Genomic DNA, 19712 nt, shown 5'->3' on the forward strand with positions numbered 1-19712 from the left:
ATTGCCCCTAGTGATATGTCTGTAAATGGACCCAATATACATGTAAAGGTAAAAAGGGTAAAGGACCCCTGGACGGTTATGTAAAAGGCAGTTCATAAATAATCAGTAACTGTTTTTCGTGCTACTTTACTCCATTTTTGTTTCTCATAACCTGGACTAGTTGGAAAAATACTTGCAATAGAAGTATTGAAGTATGAAAAATAGAAGCTTTAAACTCTCTGTATATGTATAATAGCTCCCCTTTGAGCAATAGTCGCCTTTGACTGGACTTAACCATCCAGGTGTCCTTTACCTTGAGCAATTGGTTCAATATGTGTGCAATGCACAATTAAATTTACCATCAAGAAATATTACAAAATGGGAGAGGAGGAAGTAGGAATCCTTCTCCAAATAAACAGCTCATAGTATTAACACGAGTCTTTGGGGCATAATTTGTGTGCACAAAGATTTTGTATATTCTTATACAACTGTGTGATGTTAACTTTACAATAATTTTCTTTTTAACTGAAGCAAGCTATTCCTAAGAAATCCAGGGGTTAATTACAAAGAATAGCTACAAAATACAGCATTGTTTTATGTACTGTTGTGAGGGAAAACATGCTTAAGTAGTTAAGAGGCAAATTATATTAGTGAAGTACTTACACCTCATCAGGGTTACTGAAGGAAGGGAGGGACAGAACAACAGACAAACAATGGAGAAGATTCCAGGATGATGGAGTACAGATAGGAAATTGCATATAAAAGTGAAGCAAGAAAAAGTTAATAGAAAATTAATTAGGAAATTAGAGCAAATGAGTAAATCAAAATCAGTAAGATTTAATAACAGGCTCACTCAGAATCATGAAACTCTTACGTTAAAAGCTAACAGGTATTGTGAATGGCAAAGGTTAGCATAAGTCCTTTTTGTCAGCCCTTTCTAGTAGTTACCAAGTTTGGTAGCAAGATGGTGCCACAGGCAAAGCTAAAGTTAGAGTGCGCTCGCTTCTTTTCACAAAGTCAGTTTATATAGTAATGATTTTAGTTGACTCTAGCCAGGAAAGTAGGGCAGGGGAAGCAGGTAGGAAAAAATGGGTACTAAACAAATCTTTAGCTATCTCAAGTTTAACTGCAACATGCTTGAGGCTGTAATCCTAAACATATGCGTCTGGGTGTAAATCCCGTTGAACTCAATGCAGCTTACTTCCATGGAGACATGCATAGGATTGTAGGATAAAAGGTCTAATTGTTACAATTTTTATAACAGTAAAATTAATCATTATATTATTGTTTCTGTTATTGCTATTATTATTGCTACAAATGAAACACTGCAACAAAACAACTTATTTGGTAAAAAAATGCATACTGTGTGCACTGTAAAAATGCAAACAATTAATGTTAATCACTTTTTAATAAGCGCTGCATTCGTCTTGCAGATGTTGAATTATAAAGCACAACCGTCATGCATGCTACTTCTTAAAAAACATGAAAACACAATTCCACTCAAGGTGCTACTGATACTAACTTTGTCACTGTGGCTTCCTGCAAAAGAAAAAAGAGCATTTGTATGTTTATTGTACTGACTTCCCTACTGCTGCATCCTGAACATATGCCAGCGTCACCAAGGTCCAAGTGCCTCCTCACATTTTTAAATGAAATATGTCAGCAAACGTGTAAGAACACATTTTGGTCAGTGCGGCATCAGGTGATCGGTCTGATGCTAAGAGAACGATGTTCATGCATAGGTTGTTGACAAGACAATAAACATAAAAAACAGAATGGCACACAGCAACTTAAAAACCAAGCCAGCCCATGCTGCAGTTGAACATAGTCCTCTCAAGATAATGATGAACTGATGTCTTGGCTTACCCCCACACACGTGAACTATTTTTCCCCCCACTGGGGGTTTGGGACGTTGGGTGACATTTTGCTAATCAGAGCTCATGTGGCATGGTGATCAAGAACATGCATGATGTGCGTGTGTCCTTGGTTCATATCTCAGCTCAGACATGAATTTCCCCAGAGTGATCTTAGGTAAGCCACATAACGATCATAGTAGCCTACCTTGAACACCTATTGTAGGAAGTACTGGAATAATCTGAACACTGCAGGGAAACACATGAAAAGGCTGCAGTTCTGTGCTGCTTGCTCTGCCACATCTAAAGCCCTTGCAGCTTGCTATGCTTGGGGCAGGAAGTAGGGGCTGACTTTATTTGTTCCCCCTGCCACCACCCATTTTTCTTTTTTTAAAAAAGGAAAGCCTAACTGGGTATAATGGAAGGGAAATCAACAATTCTACCTTTAGGGCTGGAGTGGTTTCAGGCCCAATAGGTGGGTGTGTCTATGGAACAAGAGGGATTTGGATCTACTCTCCAAGCATCACCCTGAAATGTCCTGTCCTGGGTCCTACCACCACCGGAAAACTACTAGCAGTACTTTTGCTTCTATTTTGTCTTTGTTTGTTTTTTTGTTGTCCTCTATGCTGGGTTAATGAAGGGACTGTATGCAGATGAAGGTGATGGCTGGCCCTGTGCAAGAGGCAAGGAAGGGAAGATCTCCCAGCGTGGGAGGCTGGGAGAAGAAAGGGAAGCTCCCAGGTGAAAGCTGGGAGGGTCCACCTATTTCTGTGTGAGATAAGGGTTAAGACAGGCATCCCCAACCTTCAACCCTGCAGATGTTTTGGGCTACAATTCCCATCATCCCTGACCACTGGTCCTGTTAGCTAGGGATCATGGGAGTTGTAGGCCAAAACATCTGGAGGGCCGCAGGTTGGGGATGCCTGGGTTAAGATCTACCTGTGAGAGAAGATATTGCATTGTTTTTCCTCTTTGTTTTTCTGGTTTTTCTTTAGACTAGTCTGCTTTTTTATTGTATTGTTTTTTGATATAGATAGATAGATAGATAGATAGATAGATAGATAGATAGATAGATAGATAGATATAGATAGATGATAGACAGATAAATAGGTAGGTAGGTAGGTAGATGACAGATAGAAAAACTACTAACAGTACATTTTCGCTAGCTTTCTGAAAACTTTCTGCTGGCAATACCAAAGACTCTTCCAGGGGCGTTAAGTGCTGTCCTGGCAGTGAAACTGCTCTTCAGTGAGAGAGAAGCCAAGATTCCTCTGCTGATACATATAAAAGTAATGGCTGTTAATATGTAATTTCAAAGGTCTCTTTATATAAATACACTTCATGTGACACATTTTGATTTAGCATTTGTAATTTCATTTTCAGATGTATAGAAATGACTGGAAGTTCATTTTGCACATAAAAGGGCTATCCTTGCTCTCATTTTAAACATTGACAAGTTGCCCATTCATTTACCTTTCTTTTTGAAAAGTTTTTGTTTGTTTTTAGTGCAACAAGACCCTTTGTTGCTTTTGCTGTTTAAGAGACTGACGTGGCTACCTCTCTGAAAATAGTTACCTGAATTAGTTTCTAATTTCTGGAAGCAATTGTACTAGAACTATGGCCTCAAGTCATACACAAAAGCATGCTTGTACTTAATCTTAAAGTGCACTGCATGTATAGATGTGACGTGCTGCGGACTAGGAAGACCTCCAGTAAACAGATTGTATTACTGAGGTCTAAAAATATTTATAAAAAGGGCAGTGCAACGTCTTGCTGTTTAATCAGCACTAGATCTCTCATGTGTAAGCAAATTCTTGTCACACTAATAATTGCTCGAGCATCATTTGAAACCATAATATTTTCAGTACAGCTAAGCCCAACAAGTCTACAGCTATTTCTTTTTTACTTCGCTAGATAATATCAGAAAATAGGCTTTGAATAATATTGGAAAACTGGAGAATTGCTTAGCTAGACTGCACTGCTGCTAGATTTTTGCAGTGAAGAATATAATGGATATATATGCTATCTTAAGGGAAGTTAGAAAATTATATATTTGTTCTGTTATTTATTCATAACACTTATTTATAAAACAGTTTTGGGGAAATGAACAAGAAAGTACAAAGCTCAAGGCTCTTCATGTGACCCCAAGGCAAGTCAGAGCCCCTTCATATCTTCAGTATGGAGATAATGGTATTGATATACTTTATGATATTCTTGTAAGAATTCCTGGAGATCATGTACATGACGCAACTTAAAGTTATTTCTTAAAAATTATACCGTGCAAAGCATTATATAATCTAATGACCAGAATTTTCACTGTTTGCTAAATTTACTGATTAGAAAACAGTATTTAGCCTGTCATCAGATTTCAACTTAGGGGGTGGGAGGGAGAGACAGCCCTGAGCCTTGGCAGAATGAAGCCATTTTCGTTGTAATAAATTGTATTTGAATGCTAATTACCACAGCTGAATGGCAGCTCCCATGTCTTTGCAAAAGATAGCTTTTCCTGGAAGGCTACAAATGGTTTGCCAAGATATATTTATGTTTTTGTTTGCTTTGAGTTGTCAGGAACTCTCCCCCCTTATTTTAGATGGTGTGGAACTATAGCATCATCTGCTCATGAGAGTTGTAACAATTGCTATGCCATCTGTGCAACATAAGATGCATAAGGGTTGCATTGTAGGCATTCTGTTGAAGTAAATGTGCTGGCCGGGGTGGGCATTCCAGACACAAAGGTCAAACCTTTTATCTCTCAAAGCACTTATGAACTTTCACTACACACATTAAATAAGAGTGGAGCTGACTTTAAAGTGCACATGTACAAATTGGGCTAAAAAGGCTTAGTTTGCTGCGTCTCTGTGTGCAACGCCTTCTCCTAGAACTTGGTCCATCTCATTATGCCTTTAAGGGATGGGGAACATAATTTCCTATAAAAGGTATATTTTCCAATGGACAATCTGTTGAGGGCTGCATGCCAATGGTATATGAACCATTACCAGTGCAATGTTTCTAGAAAAAGAGGTGCCAGAACTCACCATAACCCCACTTGAGAGTTCTGCCAACTTACAGCTGAAAAAGCCCTGATGGTACCCATATGAACTTATCTGGACCCCATGATCATCATCTGAGGCCCTTCTTTATGTGCCTCCTACATGAGAGGTCTAGAAGGCAGTAACACAACAATGGGCCTTTTCTGTGGTGGCTCCACGTTTGTGGGGTGGGTTGCTCTCCCCAAGAAGGCTTTAGGTGCCAGGCAAACATTTCCTCTTCTCCCAGGCCTTTGGCTAATTAAACAATCTATGGCCTTTTAAACTGTGTATGTTTTGTTTGTTTGTTACTATGATATACATTTTTGTGTTATAATATTGTAAACCGGCCAGTGATCCTCAAATGAAGGTGGTATAGAAATTTAATTTTTTAAAAAGGGTGGGTGAGACGGCCAACCATTCTCTCTCAATATAGCTCCCTCTTTTTTTATCTCTCTTTATGTTGTGAAATGACAGATTGCTCTTCGACTAATGATTTCCCTGGAGCACTTTCCCTATCTCCTCTTTCCATCATTCCAACCTTTTGGCCTATTTCCCATTTCTGCTAGAGTCCTTCTTATCCCTCACCCACACTGCATGAAATTAAGCTGAGAACTACAAGCTCTCTACACCTGACCTCAGTAAAATAGTACAAGGTTAACTGATGTGAAAGGATTAAAATAAGAAGCAAGTCACAGGCCTCAGTGTTTGGTGAAATCAAGAATGTCCACAAAACCTTTCCACAAAACAACATTGTCTATGCCACATACTTAGAACTTGCTCAATTGTCATTTCATAGCCCTGGGGACCACTAGGAACTGCAGTTTTGTGAGAGGACTGAGGTGTCTCCAACACATAATTCCCAGAACTCTCACCTAACTATAGTCCTTAGGATTTCTTTGGAAAAGCCATTACAATTAATGTGGCTTAAAAGCAAATAAGTTATTGGATGCACAGCCAAATTTCATTGAGAAGCTCCTTTAAAAAACAAAAAGGTAGAAAGAGAGGCTGATAAATTGCCTAGGAAACCCTTTTTAAGACCATCAAAAGAGGGAAAGGTTTCCTGAAACCACCTACCCATTTTGCTCTTTACTGTCACCCTGGTTCTCTCTGAATCCTCTTCGCTGTCCCTCTGCCACCTCCTGGGCATTGTCGTTGAAAGAGGTGTTCAAGGATGCATTGTGTGTGGGCTGCCATGGGATATTAACTGCAGGTTTAGCAGCGCTCAGCTCAGGTGAACGCTGGTCAGCGTTAGACTTGGCGTTAGCATGCAGTCCGGAGGCGGTGAATGCAGTGGGAGGCGTGACATTGGCCAGTGGTGTAAGGGAAGCATGTGATGAAAAACTCGCATGAGCTGGAGTGAAGGCAGATGATGGCGATGGAATGGACGTGATCTTGGAAGCTGACATAGACCCAAAGGGTCTTGGGGCCTTATTGAAGGCTATGTTGGCTGTGGATGAAACTTTGGGCACGACTGCGGACGGAATGGGCACAGGCTTAACTAGTTCCTTAGGCTCTACCTATGTGAAATAAAAACAACAACAACACAAAAATACACAAGAAAGCCACACGGACACACACGCGCACATACAAATGGCATGCAAAATATAAGTGTCATCTGTTGCAGTTTCATCTTGAAACACAAACTGATGACCAATGAAGGATTGCCCATTACATAGCTTTACCCACAAAGCACTAGTTCTAATCACACACGTGGCATGCACTATTGAGGAGAAAAAGTTGAACACGCATGAGCTGGGAACTGACCAAAAATATTCATAATTGACTGGGCTTGAGTGTTAAGAGATAAAGGAGACTCACCCAGTGCAAGAATCAGAGGTAAGTAGTGGAAGATGCAAAGCCCAACATAAATACCTTCATTTTTCGGCCAGTATTGAATAACCATTTTGCTATTTTCTAATGTGACCAAGGGAGTTCTGGACTTGTGTTTCTTGAACTACCATCTCCCCATGAATCACTGCCAACCTCTTTTTGATTCAAGGTGATTTTTCACAAGCAGTTTGCTATATCACATGGGGCTGTGCTGCTCAAAGTGTGTGCAGGGTTGTGTGTGTTAAAAAGTTATCTTAAACACATCCAAGGTCCTCGCGACTTTTAAAATAGTTCACTGTTCTGTATAGCCTTCATTTACACACTTCTAGGAGAAAAGTCAGAAAAGTGCACCCAGAATTATAAAGGGAATGGCCCAACTGTTTTCCTAGAAGTTTGTAAAAGAAGGCTATGCAGTAGGAGGAACGTTTACAACATTTGTGGCCTTTCACTTTAGAGAAAAGCCAAGTGAGAGGGCACATGACAGACGTAAATGGAAGTATCAATGGAGAAAGTAGATGGAAATTCTCTCTCCCTCTCTCTCTCATTGGGATACCCAATGAAGCTGAATGTTGCAAGATTCTGGACAGATGAAAGAAAATACTTCCTCCCACAGTGCATAGCTGAATTATGAGATTCACTCCCAGAAGAGGTAGAGATGGCCACCAACTTGCATGTCTTTGAAAGAGGATTACCGTATTTTTCGCTCCATAGGGTGCACCGGACCATAGGGCGCACCTAGTTTTTAGGGGGGGAAATAAAGAAAAGAAATTTATCCCCCCCCCCCCGTCAGGTCCAGGAGCGGTGGCAAGATTGTGCGCAACCTCGCCCCGCTCCCAGAGCATGCAGGACTGGGGGCTGGGGGTGGGGAAGCCTGAGCTTCCCCCGACCTCATCCCCCAGAACAGGCAGCTATCCGCAAACCTTCCGAGCGCAGCGGGAACTCCCGCTGCGCTCAGAAGGCTTGCGGATAGCTGCCTGAAGCCTGGAGAGCGAGAGGGGTCGGTGCGCACCGACCCCTCTCGCTCTCCAGGCTTCAGCGAAAGCCTGCATTCGCTCCATAGGGCGCACACACATTTCCCCTTCATTTTTGGAGGGGGGAAAGTGCGTCCCATAGAGCAAAAAATAGGGTAGATAGATTCAAGGAGGATATGGTTATCAACGGCTACTAGCCACAATTGTTCTGCCGCTACTGTCAGAGGAAGTATGCCTGCGAATACCAGTTGCTGGGAATTGCAGTCAGGGCTGCTTTAGAGCTCAGGTTCTGATGGCAGGATTCTCATGGGCATCTGGTTGGCCACTGTGAAAACAGGACGCTCAACAAGATGGGTCTTTGATCTAGCAGGGCTCTTCTTACCAATAAGACAGAAATTGCTGGCTGCACTACACTACTCTCTGGGTTGTTTAATTAAAAGGCAAATTTACATATTTGTTCTGAAAAGGGAATCACCTACTATTTCCACATTTAGTGGTGGGGGTGTTTTTTTGTGGGGGTGTTATTCAGCTAGTCATGAAACTCGGGTCTAATAAAGTGAGATGGAATCAGACAGAAAAGGAGTATTCAGCTACTAAAAAAGACAGGGACAACCTTAGGTCGCCTATCACAAGTATGTCCCTTTCAAGAAGCTATGTCTTCTGCCTTTCCAGGGTTCTTTTTAGCTACTGTATGAACTGCGACTTAACATCCAGGCCCCCTGTATTTTGGAGACTGAAGCCATAGCAGTCTGTGAGGAAGATACAGCAAATGTATCCTCAGTAAAAAACAAAAAACACAGCTGCACACTCAGTTCCTGATACAAAGACACATGGACTCCATAATCTCCCAGAAGGCTTTGTACATGGTTAAGTACATTCTAGAGGTAAGGGAACAATGGACGAGGTAGTGTATGCATGATGTTAACATAGCTTGGTCCTGATTGAAACAGGTATTTCCTTGGTATTGTTGCTTTTGTGCCCAGCTCTGAACTCCCGTATTATCCTAGTGCGTAAGTGGCTATGGCCTGCATAGCATACCCAGTCATCCTCAAAATGAATGCAAAAATAGGGCTTTACAGATCAAGATAAACATCTTGAAACACCATTTTTGTTGCACTGGAAGAGCTCTTCAATTAATACATGTTAAGAGAAGTATTTCAAGGAGTTAATTGGTTACAGTGATACGCCCCTGGATTTGAAGTGGAGGACTTACCTGCTGCACAGGTATGGGATCAGGTTTCGGAGCAGAAGGTGCTCTGAAAAAAAGAAAAAAGAACAGGCCATGTAAATTCTAAAGAAACCTACCACACATAGTTCAATAATCTTCTAAATCACTATACAGCCTCTAACAGCACAATCCAATCAAAAGCTAAGCAGTTGGGATCCCACTGATTTAAGCAATACTTAATTCAAATCAGTGGTATTTGTCAATGGACCCACAGAGCTTTACACAGTGTATTAGTTTTCTTAGAACCCAAAGTCTTATTTCAAACCGCAAGAAATCAGTTGCTTAACTTAGTATTTGAATAGCAAAGCATTTGCATCCCAAAGTTGAAGAATGACTTCGGAGTATATTGGATGCATTTGAAACTGAAACATTTCCATGCTTAAATTACGACACAGCACCACACTCCAATGGGTTAGCCAACAGAAACCACGCAGTTCACAGTCTGTAAGGTGGTGGTGGCAGATACAGGAAAAACACATGTATTCTATCACCCAGTTATAGTCAACAGGTTGGGCTTCCCATTGGATATTGGTGTACCATGTATACATTTTGCTACTGAACTGAAAGTAAAGGGGAAAAAATCCAAGGAGAATTTAGAGATTCCCAGAAAGGCAAAACACTTAGGAAAATGGTGATTGAATGGGAGGAATCTGATATGGCTAGAAACAATTTCAGAGGGGTCTCACTCTTCCCTACTGAATCCGTACTAATTAACACTAAGAACAAATAAGACTTTGGCTGGATCTAGACATGTTCAAAGAGGTGTTTTAGTTCAATGAATTGTAAACTTTGTATGAGAAATCAGGCTGGCAAAAACGGAACTCAACAGCGCTATCTGGTATCACAGTGTTATCATGTATATACAAGGCATATAAAGCGCTTTTTTCTTTGCCAATGTACAGGTAGCTGAGTCCTTTGCCTTCTTTGAGAAACAGGTTTGTTCTCCTGTTTCAGAGACCATCCAGCGGGAACATCCAATGAAACATGACTACATGGCCCCCAAAATAAACATTTGGATATATCAGTGTTAACATGCAATTACAAAGTAGTCAGTTTATAGAAATACAATGAAGAAATGGCCATGGTTCAGTGGTAAAACACATGCAGAAGGTCCCAGGTCCAATCTCTGGTAGGGCTGGGACAGTCCCTGTCAAACCATGAAGAGCTGCTGCCATTTAGGAATAAGCTAGAAGGGCCAGTGTGGTTCTGTATAAAACAGCTTCCTAAGTACATAGAAGCAAAACTTAAACAAAGGTAAAGCTTCAACTATAGCTGTAGCTAATGAAAATGGTTGCTTTCTCCGTAGTTGTACATATAAAATGAAAAACATGTATTGTTCCCATATTTGCTTTCATCAGGTCTGGCACAATGGAGTGGAGGAAATCAAACTACAGCGTCTAGAGTTTCAACTAGAATCTTAAATCTCGACTCTCCTGTTCCAGAAAAAAAATCTTTTCAACATGCAAATGGAACACTTCAAATTACCATGTTTATATTTGATGTCATCCTTACAACATAAATATCCAAAGATATGGTCCAGGCCCCTATGGCTGCAGTGCCTGTATGCAGAGGGGTTGCCAGAGTATTAAATAAAGGCTTATTGCCCCCCCCCCAGCACACACAACATACTGGGCAATTATGGGGATTAGGAGCCCCTCCCTCTTTGAGTTTGAGTAACTTGTCCTGAGGGGCATGCAGACGTCACAATCCCAATATGAAACAAATCTCCCACAGACATGCAAGAGAGGTTTGCTTCAAACCATTTCTATCCCAGCTATTTGCACATACCAGTTTTGTTTATTAAAAAAGCAGCATTTCTATGGCTCTGCAGCTGAACCTAAAATGCAGAATTTGCACAGGCAAGGCATAGCATTGAACAAATTCTGGTGATAAAACTGAATGCCTTACAGTACGTTACTTATAAATTTGGGATTCAATTACTTACCACCACCACCACCCTCCCCCTTAACACATTGTGGTTGGAAAATAACTATCTGCCCAGAGATTCCTGAAATGTTCTAACTGCTATTACTCAGTTCAGGGTATTGTGTAAGATGGAACACAGAACCATATATAAAAATCAGTTGGGTCATCAAAATACGAATGAGAAAATTGCTGTGGTTGTGAAAATTGACAAGGAGGGGAAAAATAAGGACGGGCAACACTTAACGATGGAAAATGCTTTGGCACAATAATATCCATGTATATTATGTTAAGCGTGAATTCAAATGAATTGCTGATGTGTTAAAAATGAAGAGACCCCATTCTTCCCTGGTGTAGAAGAAATCCATGCTGCTGTGAAAAGAGTCTGACTACAAGACTACATGATTGTGGCTTCAAGTCCTTCCCACGTCATCATTGTCCTGGCTACTGGCTGGAATGTGATGGACTAGAGAGGAGCCACATGATTTCACCTCCTCTCCATTTCCTAAACTCAGCGCAGTGCAGCATTATGTTTGCACCAACATTAATAAAAATAGTAAGGTTTAACCAGAGTACACCAAACTCCTTAGAACGCTGCAGTGTTAACACCGGTGCAGATGTAAAAAGAATTAGCAGAAGTAGAAACTGGGGTGTTTTTTCCTCCTGTCTTTCACACACAGCCACTAGGACTCCCTTTAACCTCAGTTAAGAATTCTGAAATGTTATGTCTGCACAGAACTAAGGCACCTTTATGAATTACTGGGAAAGAAACCACAATATCCATTGGGAGACATTTTTCATACATCTCATTATAATTCACTGATTAGTTGATGAGCATTTAAGAATTTGAAAATGTATTTAAGTGCTTCTCTACAAGCACTGAGAAATTATTCGTGTACTTTATCATAGAAAATAAAGTTTAATAATAATAATAATAAAGCATTTTAATGAGTGGCACCATGGTGCCATTAACAACCAACACATCACATTATATCTGTGTCCTGCCTTGGTTTTCTAGAACTCAAGGCAGGATACACAGTGTTGCTGGTTATGGAACTGACCAGACCGAAACCTGCTTAGCTTCAGCAAGTTGGTTGCATCATGCACTTTTAAATAGGAGGTTCACTAAGCACCAATAAATGCAGGTCTCATTGTTGTGAGAGCTTATAAGACTGTTGTAGCTGGCACAACAAGGCACTCCTTACTCTTATTTTCCTGTGTGATGGGGAGGGAGATACAGTAAAATCACTTCAAAATGTACCAGCATTCAGCACAGCCATATATGAAAAATGAGGCAACGTGTTCTTTGCTACAGGAAATCTAGACCAGCAAACTCTTCGTTCTTTACATTCTTGTTTTATTCACCTTTTCCTGCTTATTTCAGACATAAAAATAGGTTAACACAATATGAAGAGCTCTGGCAAGTTATCCAGCTATCTGGAAATGTTTGTGCTTTGCCAATAACTGCATTGTTTGGGGGAACAGTAATTTCAACTGTGGGTTTTTTTAAGCAACTAAAAGAAGTGGGAAGAGGGGGGAGCCAGCTAGAGGGCAGCTATTTACCGTATTTTTCGCCCTATAGGACGCACTGTCCCATAAGGCGCACCTAGTTTTTTGGGGGGAAATAAAGGGGGGAATTATTTTTCCCCCCAGGCGCGGGGCTGGGTCGGGGGAGGCCCGAGCTTCCCCTGACCCCAGCCCCCAAACAGGCAGCTCTCTGCAAGCCGTGGGAGCCCAGCGCTGGCTCCCGCTGCTTGCTGAGAGGTCCGTGAAGCCTGGACGCGCTGATCTCAGTGCGCGCAGGCTTCGGCATGCTGGCAACTCTCCGCAAGCAGCGGGAGCGCTCCCGCTGCTTGCAGAGAGGTCCGCGAAGCCTGGAGAGCGAGAGGGGTCGGTGGGCACCCATAGGACGCACACACATTTCCCCTTCATTTTTGGAGGGGGGAAAAGTGTGTCCTATAGGGCGAAAAATACGGTAGCTAAGTGAGACCTGAATTCAACTCCTCACTAAGGCATAAAGCTTATTGAGATAGGGCAGTTGGCTCAATGCCCCCTCATCTCACATTAACTAACCTTATAGATCAGTTGCACCACTTTTAGGCTGACATTCTTTTCACCCTTCTGCAATTGCTCCAAGAATTTCACAGCAGCATATACAATAATTCATAAGCAATTACCTTAACCACACTAGCATTATTATTGTAATACAAACAGAGGTTTAGCAGTAACTGTGATGAAGTTGCATTGTCGGTTGAAGAAAATGGGTCAGCAACAGAATTTCTTTTTTTTAAACAACATTCCACTTCTGTGAGCTGAAGTGAAAGGTGTGGTTGACTAAGAAAAACCATCACACGTTGCCCTTGTAGTGTCTAATATGTGTGGGCAAGGTAGGGGACACTGAAAACACAGTCCAGGTAGAGTGCAGGAAGTTAGAAGTTAAAGGACAGGAAACCAAGATGCAGGGAAACAGAGCACATACTGGATGAAAATACTAGAGCCCTTAGTCAGAGGAGATGGAGAAGACAGGTCTGAAGGAAGCTGAGGAAGAGTACAGCTGTGAAAAAGCCTAGCAGGGCTTAAAGAGAGATTGATGGAAAGAAAAGAGTGTGAGCAGACAGAGAACATGGTAAGGAAGTGAGGTGGGGGAGACAACAGGAGATGACACTGAAAAGGAGGAACCTGGGGAAACAATAGTGTGATGAATGAAAAAGGAGATGGCTGACAAAGGGACGGGGAAGGAATAGGCCTGAGGCCAATTTCTAGTTTTTAGGGTAGAAGCTGTGAGCTAATGACATAAAGTAAGCAGATATGCAAAGGATGGACTACAGCAAACCATACAGAATGAAAGCATCTACATTATATATCTTCATACTTTCTTCTCATCACGTGGTTTTCCAAGACACTCTACCTTGTAATAGGGTAAAGAATTATCAGAACACTTTTAACCACAGATGAACAAAAATTTATTTATCTTAGCACGCTCAAAACCTTTTGATTCACACTTTTATTATCATATCGTTTCTAAATATAACAAACTTCTAAATAGCTACCACACACAAACCAAGATGACGACGCCATTAACTAGTAAAATTAAAAGCCAGCATTTAAATCTGTCAAATGCATTTTGACCAAAAAAAAAAAAAAAAAGAGGTCCTCTTCAGCAGCTTAAAATGATGAATTCCTTAAAAGAACTGCTCGACATCTTCAAGATCTGGATGGGCAGGACCAGGCTTTCCCTGTAATGAACTCTCTCCATTTTCACAATTCCTAAAAGAAGGTATATCACTTTTAAAAATACACAAACTAATGTCCGCTTACATAGAACCATTACGGTGAATAATTCTCATCTTGTAATCTAATCTGTATGTATACCTACGTTGCTATCAAAACAGATGGAACAAGGAGAAAATGGAAAGTAACAACTAGATTAGGTAAAACTAAGCAGAAAAATATTATTACTGATTTCTGGCTAACATGGCAGTCTGCCAGTCACAATGTTATTCTCTTTCTACATGAAAGACAAGACTCAAAACTTTTGCCACCATGTGGTGGAATTGTCAAATACTGACAGTTTAAAGAGTTGGAAAATTGTCAACTCTGCTAGAACTTGCCCACAAATCCTTGGAAAAATTGTTACACTTTCAATCCATCCACCCCACAATGTACCTGCAGTTTTGCATTCACATGCGTATAGTATGACACAGTAAATTGATTTAAGATTACGCACAACAACGTTGCTCAACGAGTATTCCCCCCATCTCACTAATCTAGTTTGTGAACCATGTTCCCCCCCCAATAAGTTTCTTAGCATTTGATTCGACAGGCAGTATCTAGTCCTTGAAAAAAACAGTGGGGGGAAAATCAAATTCAATTCCTGATCGCTGGCATAGTTTAGAATGTGTGAATGAGTTGTAGTGCCCCTTGGGCACACATACGCCCTTCCTTATCTTCCACAGTAGCCATGATTAATAGCAGCTTGTTGCAATGTCCAATCCTGAACAAGCAATGGATGCTAACAACTATGGTTTTTTTAAACAAGCCATACCTTAGGAACCTGGGTTGTTTCAACAAACCATAGTTAAGATTAACCACAGATTGGATTCCACCATCACAAGCAGCTGTGGCTAATATAAAATGGGGGGGGGGGAGAGAGAACCTAATTGAGGACAATATAGGGCATGTGGGTAACAGACAAGCCCAGGTTCTCTGCTGTTCATTTTCGTAACACTAAGCCATGGTTTAGCATTGCATTTAAAACACAGCCTATAAATGCAAAAACCATCCACGGAGTTAAAGATGGGGAAAACATAACATATGACTGATTATCAGCAGCAATTTAATTAGAAAAAGTAAACCAAGAACATATAACAGGACCAAAGGATTGGCAACAGTTTCAATTTGGAAATTAACAATTATTTCAATATAAGTACGGTAAAAGGATTTTAGTCACTGCACCACATGGAACTAGCATATGAATGTTAGTGTGCCATGCTAGAACATAGGGCTCAAGCAAATAATCTTTCTGCCCTTTTAACTTAATTTCTACGCATGCCTTTTAAATAACCCAAATATGCTCTGTACAAATAAAACCTAGAATAGCTGGAATATAAACTTATAGTGGACCTTGCTTATTTGTACAAGCAATTACTTTTCCATGTACTAAAATAAGGAGGATGTGAAGAATCGCAGCTATTAAATGGAAGCCAGTTTTGCCCTTTCATCCTAGTTGAAGTATCTCAGCAACTGGGAGTAAAATGCCTTTCATTGCTTTTAATTACAGTGATATAAAGATGCCCAGGTATAACTAAGTATCATTCATCTTTCCCAATGAGTATTAAATATTTTTATTACTTATTCTTCCTCTCAGCTAATGAAACCATTTTTCTCCTTTCCACATTTCTCTTGCAGGAAATTATAACGTTCCTTCTAATTAGTGTGCTTGGAATGCACATGGCCTAAAACTCATGGCAGCGCATTAAAGGCAGTTAACCACTCCCGGGGAAGGTTTGCCTTTGAGGTAAGTCTTTAAAGAGCTAAATTTAAAAAGGGAGCACCTTCCACACACATTTTTTTTTTTAGAGTTGTTTTATCTGGAATTTATAACAGCTTTACTTGCCTCGTTTTCTTAAAATTCTGGAAAGTACACTTGCAATCTGCTCAGTTCATATCCTTTTCCAATAGCAAGCACTATTTCCCAAGCACTGCTGTCAATTCCCATGCTCTAATGCCTGACAGTTATTGCAACCATACAAAGCTTCTAGCAAACATTCAAACTGTTCACTGTCATTGTTACAGCTGGCTTTAACTATGTTCAGGATAGTGGAACCAAGCCTGTGGAACTCCCTCCCAACTGAGATTGACAGGCACACTCCTTGCGGAACTTCAGGTGCATGACTAAGACTTTCTGTTTCAGCAGTCTTTTAAAGGCAGTGTTAGGAAGAAGAAGAAGAAGAAGAAGAAGAAGAAGAAGAAGAAGAAGAAGAAGAAGAAGAAGAAGAAGAAGAGGTGTTTGGATTTGATATCCCGCTTTATCACTACCCGAAGGAGTCTCAAAGCGGCTAACCATCTCCTTTCCCTTCCTCCCCCACAACAAACACTCTGTGAGGTGAGTGAGGCTGAGAGACTTCAGAGAAGTGTGACTAGCCCAAGGTCACCCAGCAGCTGCATGTGGAGGAGCAGGGAATCGAACCTGGTTCACCAGATTACGAGACTACCACTCTTAACCACTACACCACACTGGCTCTTTGGTTTTATGATCCTTTTTTTTTTTTACTGTTTTGCTCCATTTTCTGAGCATTGTTTTTATGCATAACACTTAGAAATGCAAATAATAAAGCAATACAGAACAGTCTTAAACAATCAAACAAAATGTACCTGCTGCTATGTACTCTACTGCATGTATACACTGTAAAAGACAACGTTGACCTGCACCAAATGCTATGGCATATGTGTGCTATTCCTTCGCGGAAGAGATAACTGTCTAGGAAAATAGTCTTGCATAAGGTAGGCCAATGTAGTTTGCAAATGTTAAACACCAAGCATCTTTATTTTCATTATTAGGGCTACTGCGATGTATTTTGATGGGATTCCAAGTACTGTATGAAGTGTCGCTGTAAATCAGGCATAGGCAAACTTGGCCCTCCAGATGTTTTGGGACTACAACTCCCACCATCCCTGACCACTAGTGCTGTTAGCTAGGGATGATGGGAGTTGTAGTCCCAAAACATCTGGAGGGCCGAGTTTGCCTATGCCTGCTGTAAATGCTTGCTTACTTGGATAAATCTGGAAGGAAAAGCGGCTATTTGTAAACCAAGAAATCTCCTTGAAATCTGTTTAAAGAGTGCTTTTCCATGGCAGAATGCCACATTCTCCTGTAAGGGATGCCTGCAAGTTAGCAACAGAAAACCTGTAATCAGTGGTTATATGGTTCAGGTGCGGTCAACAGCTCTTTAGTGAAAACAGAAAGAAAAGTGAAATGAAGCCTTAGTAGTAGTAATTCAAGACGCTGCCTGGTAAACCCATGATGAATGCTTAGAAGTGGATATTACCAGCAAAAGGGAATGCATCAGTACCAAGCCTCCTCCCTGAAGTGCCTCCACTTCTCTTATCATCCCTCTGACCTCATCAGTCTTGGCGTCTCCTCCTCAGCCCCCAAGCTCTGCCTGTCCATCAATTGAAGCCATTGGCTGGTCTGCTATGATGTCATAATGAAAATCGGCACCCTAGGTACCCCGGAACTGAGTGTTTAGGAGGTTATTCGAGAACTTAAAATTTGAATCCCATGGTCTTTAAGAGCTGCTCTGAGTAAGTTGAACTCCTTCTTCACTGGCAGTACATCATGGCCTTTTCAATGACCCCTTGGAGCAAAGTTGTTGAGCACAGATCCTTTTGCCAGCAAGTGACAGACAATACTTACAGCTTGTATATAGCAGAGGGCCCAAAACTGCTGTGTTAGCTGCAGTTGAATTAGGAAACGAGTGTGGGGAGTACTATTTCAGCTAGGTCAGGACACACATTCTTTTGAAAACAAAAGATCCATCATCCAACTTCAGATAGCTTTCGCACATTAATTCTGCTGCTGTCAAGAAGAGCAGATTCCCAGCTATGGGAAAGAAATCCAGCAGCTTAATTCAAATGCCCCACGTGAATTTTCTAGTGAGCCCTCTGCTCACATAGGGGCTTACGCCCAGGAAACCAACATGGCTTCCTCATTCAATGCACCTATAGCTATGGTTCAAATCACCAGTGTTTTAACACAACTGGGGAATGAAACTTGTGCTTGCAAAGTAGCCAGTTAGTACAGCAGAATGCAAGATGTGACCAAATGTGATGGAATGAAACAATTCCCCTGAGGGAAGGGCTGGAAAAACAAACAAACCATTTTTTCAAATCCAGACAGTCTAGAACTTGAGAATTCCCTAACTTCTTGAAGGTTATTTATTTATTTAGAGGGTTTCTTCTCTGACCTTCATAATAAAATACCAGAGTGGATTTCAACAATGTAATCAGTTTTTGCTGCCAAAACATCCTGCAGTTGTTCTGGGTGGGGAAGGTGTTGCTTTATATATATATATTATGAATTGTCTGTGTTTGTGTGAATGTTAAAAGCACAAAACCATTATGATATTAAGCATGTTTCAAGTTGCTTCGAGTTGCTCTGTGTTACAAGTTGCCAACAAGCCAAATAAACAATATCAAAGAAAACAGTAACGAAGCAAAACCCAGACAATATATAGAGGAAAGTCCCGCAAAAACCTTAAGTTTCAAAAGGCCAACACAAAGAAGTGTGTCTTCTGAGTGCAATAAACACTGTGTAATGGAGATGCAGAGGAGAGAAGCTACACAATTTAGGGGTGCCACAGAGAATGCCCTCTCCTGGGCCCCCAATCCCTGTACTTTAGGAGGCGGTGGAACTGCCATGAGGGTACCCTCTGCCAATCTTAACATCTGAGGAAGTGGGGTCTCTAGGGAAGGCTATGTCAGATATTTGGGGTCTAAGTCTTTTAGAGTTTTAAACATTGCCAGCTGGATAGCCAGGTCCCAATGCAGAATACAGTGGTACCTCTGGTTACATACTTAATTCGTTCCGGAGGTCCGTTCTTAAGCTGAAACTGTTCTTAACCTGAAGCACCACTTTAGCTAATGGGGCCTCCCACTGCTGCCGCATGGCCGCCGCACGATTTCTGTTCTCATCCTGAAGCAAAGTTCTTAACCAAGGTACTATTTCTGGGTTAGCAGAGTCTGTAACCTGCAGCATATGTAACCTGCAGCGTATGTAACCCAAGGTACCACTGTACTTCAATCAGACATCGTCATACCTATTAGGATTTAGTATTTTGGGTGTGAAGCGCTATTTCTCTCCCAAACTTTAGAATACTAGAAGCAAATACTTGTGCAATTTCATAGGTGGTGTGTTGGGGTTTCTGCACTTTTTATCCACCCATTTCCTAGCTCCTTTGATTGCAGGAAAGAGGCGAGGATCAGTAAAATTATGTTTCACATTCCCATATCCAAGCTAGGATACCTTATTTCTCTCTCCCTCCCTTCCCTGGCTTCCTAGAGTTTCTTACAGATCAGTCTGATAGCTCAGATCCTGAACAGGACCTTGGTGCTTAAAGTGGAGGTGTGGAACCTGTGGCTTTTGCAGATGTTCCTGAGCTGTAGCCATCCCTAACACAAAGCCAAAGAAACTACTAAGAGATTTGACAAATGGCCAGAGATTAAACACTGATGGAGCTTTTCTGTTATAATTTGAAGTCTATGTAGTAAAAAGTTGCTTCCCGTGGGTCATTCGGGATATATTTTCTTGGTACGAAGTTTGCTAGCAATATTAACACCTCCAACCCACTTGGAAATTTCTATGGGGTATTACACCATCCTGACTATGCAATGACTGAAT

General features: G+C 41.1%; 1 protein-coding gene across 3 annotated transcripts in view; it reads right to left on the minus strand.

The window, feature by feature from the left end:
• The window catches only part of PDLIM5 (PDZ and LIM domain 5), a 130150-nt gene that overhangs the window by 60482 nt on the left and 49956 nt on the right, over positions 1–19712 (minus strand). Inside the window, exons 4-6 of one of the 3 annotated variants that reach the window (XM_083571148.1) lie at positions 8876–8918; positions 1502–1518; positions 643–657 (exon numbers count right to left, since the gene is read on the minus strand). In XM_083571148.1, the coding sequence (XP_083427274.1) occupies positions 643–657; positions 1502–1518; positions 8876–8918 (75 nt within the window). Of the gene's footprint in view, positions 1–642; positions 658–1501; positions 1519–5935; positions 6379–8875; positions 8919–19712 lie in introns of all 3 variants that reach the window. The other 2 variants (XM_083571147.1, XM_083571149.1) reach the window with 2 other exon arrangements.

Source organism: Podarcis filfolensis (assembly GCF_964270895.1).
Source record: "Podarcis filfolensis genome assembly, chromosome: 9".
Classification (NCBI taxonomy): Eukaryota; Metazoa; Chordata; class Lepidosauria; order Squamata; family Lacertidae; genus Podarcis; species Podarcis filfolensis.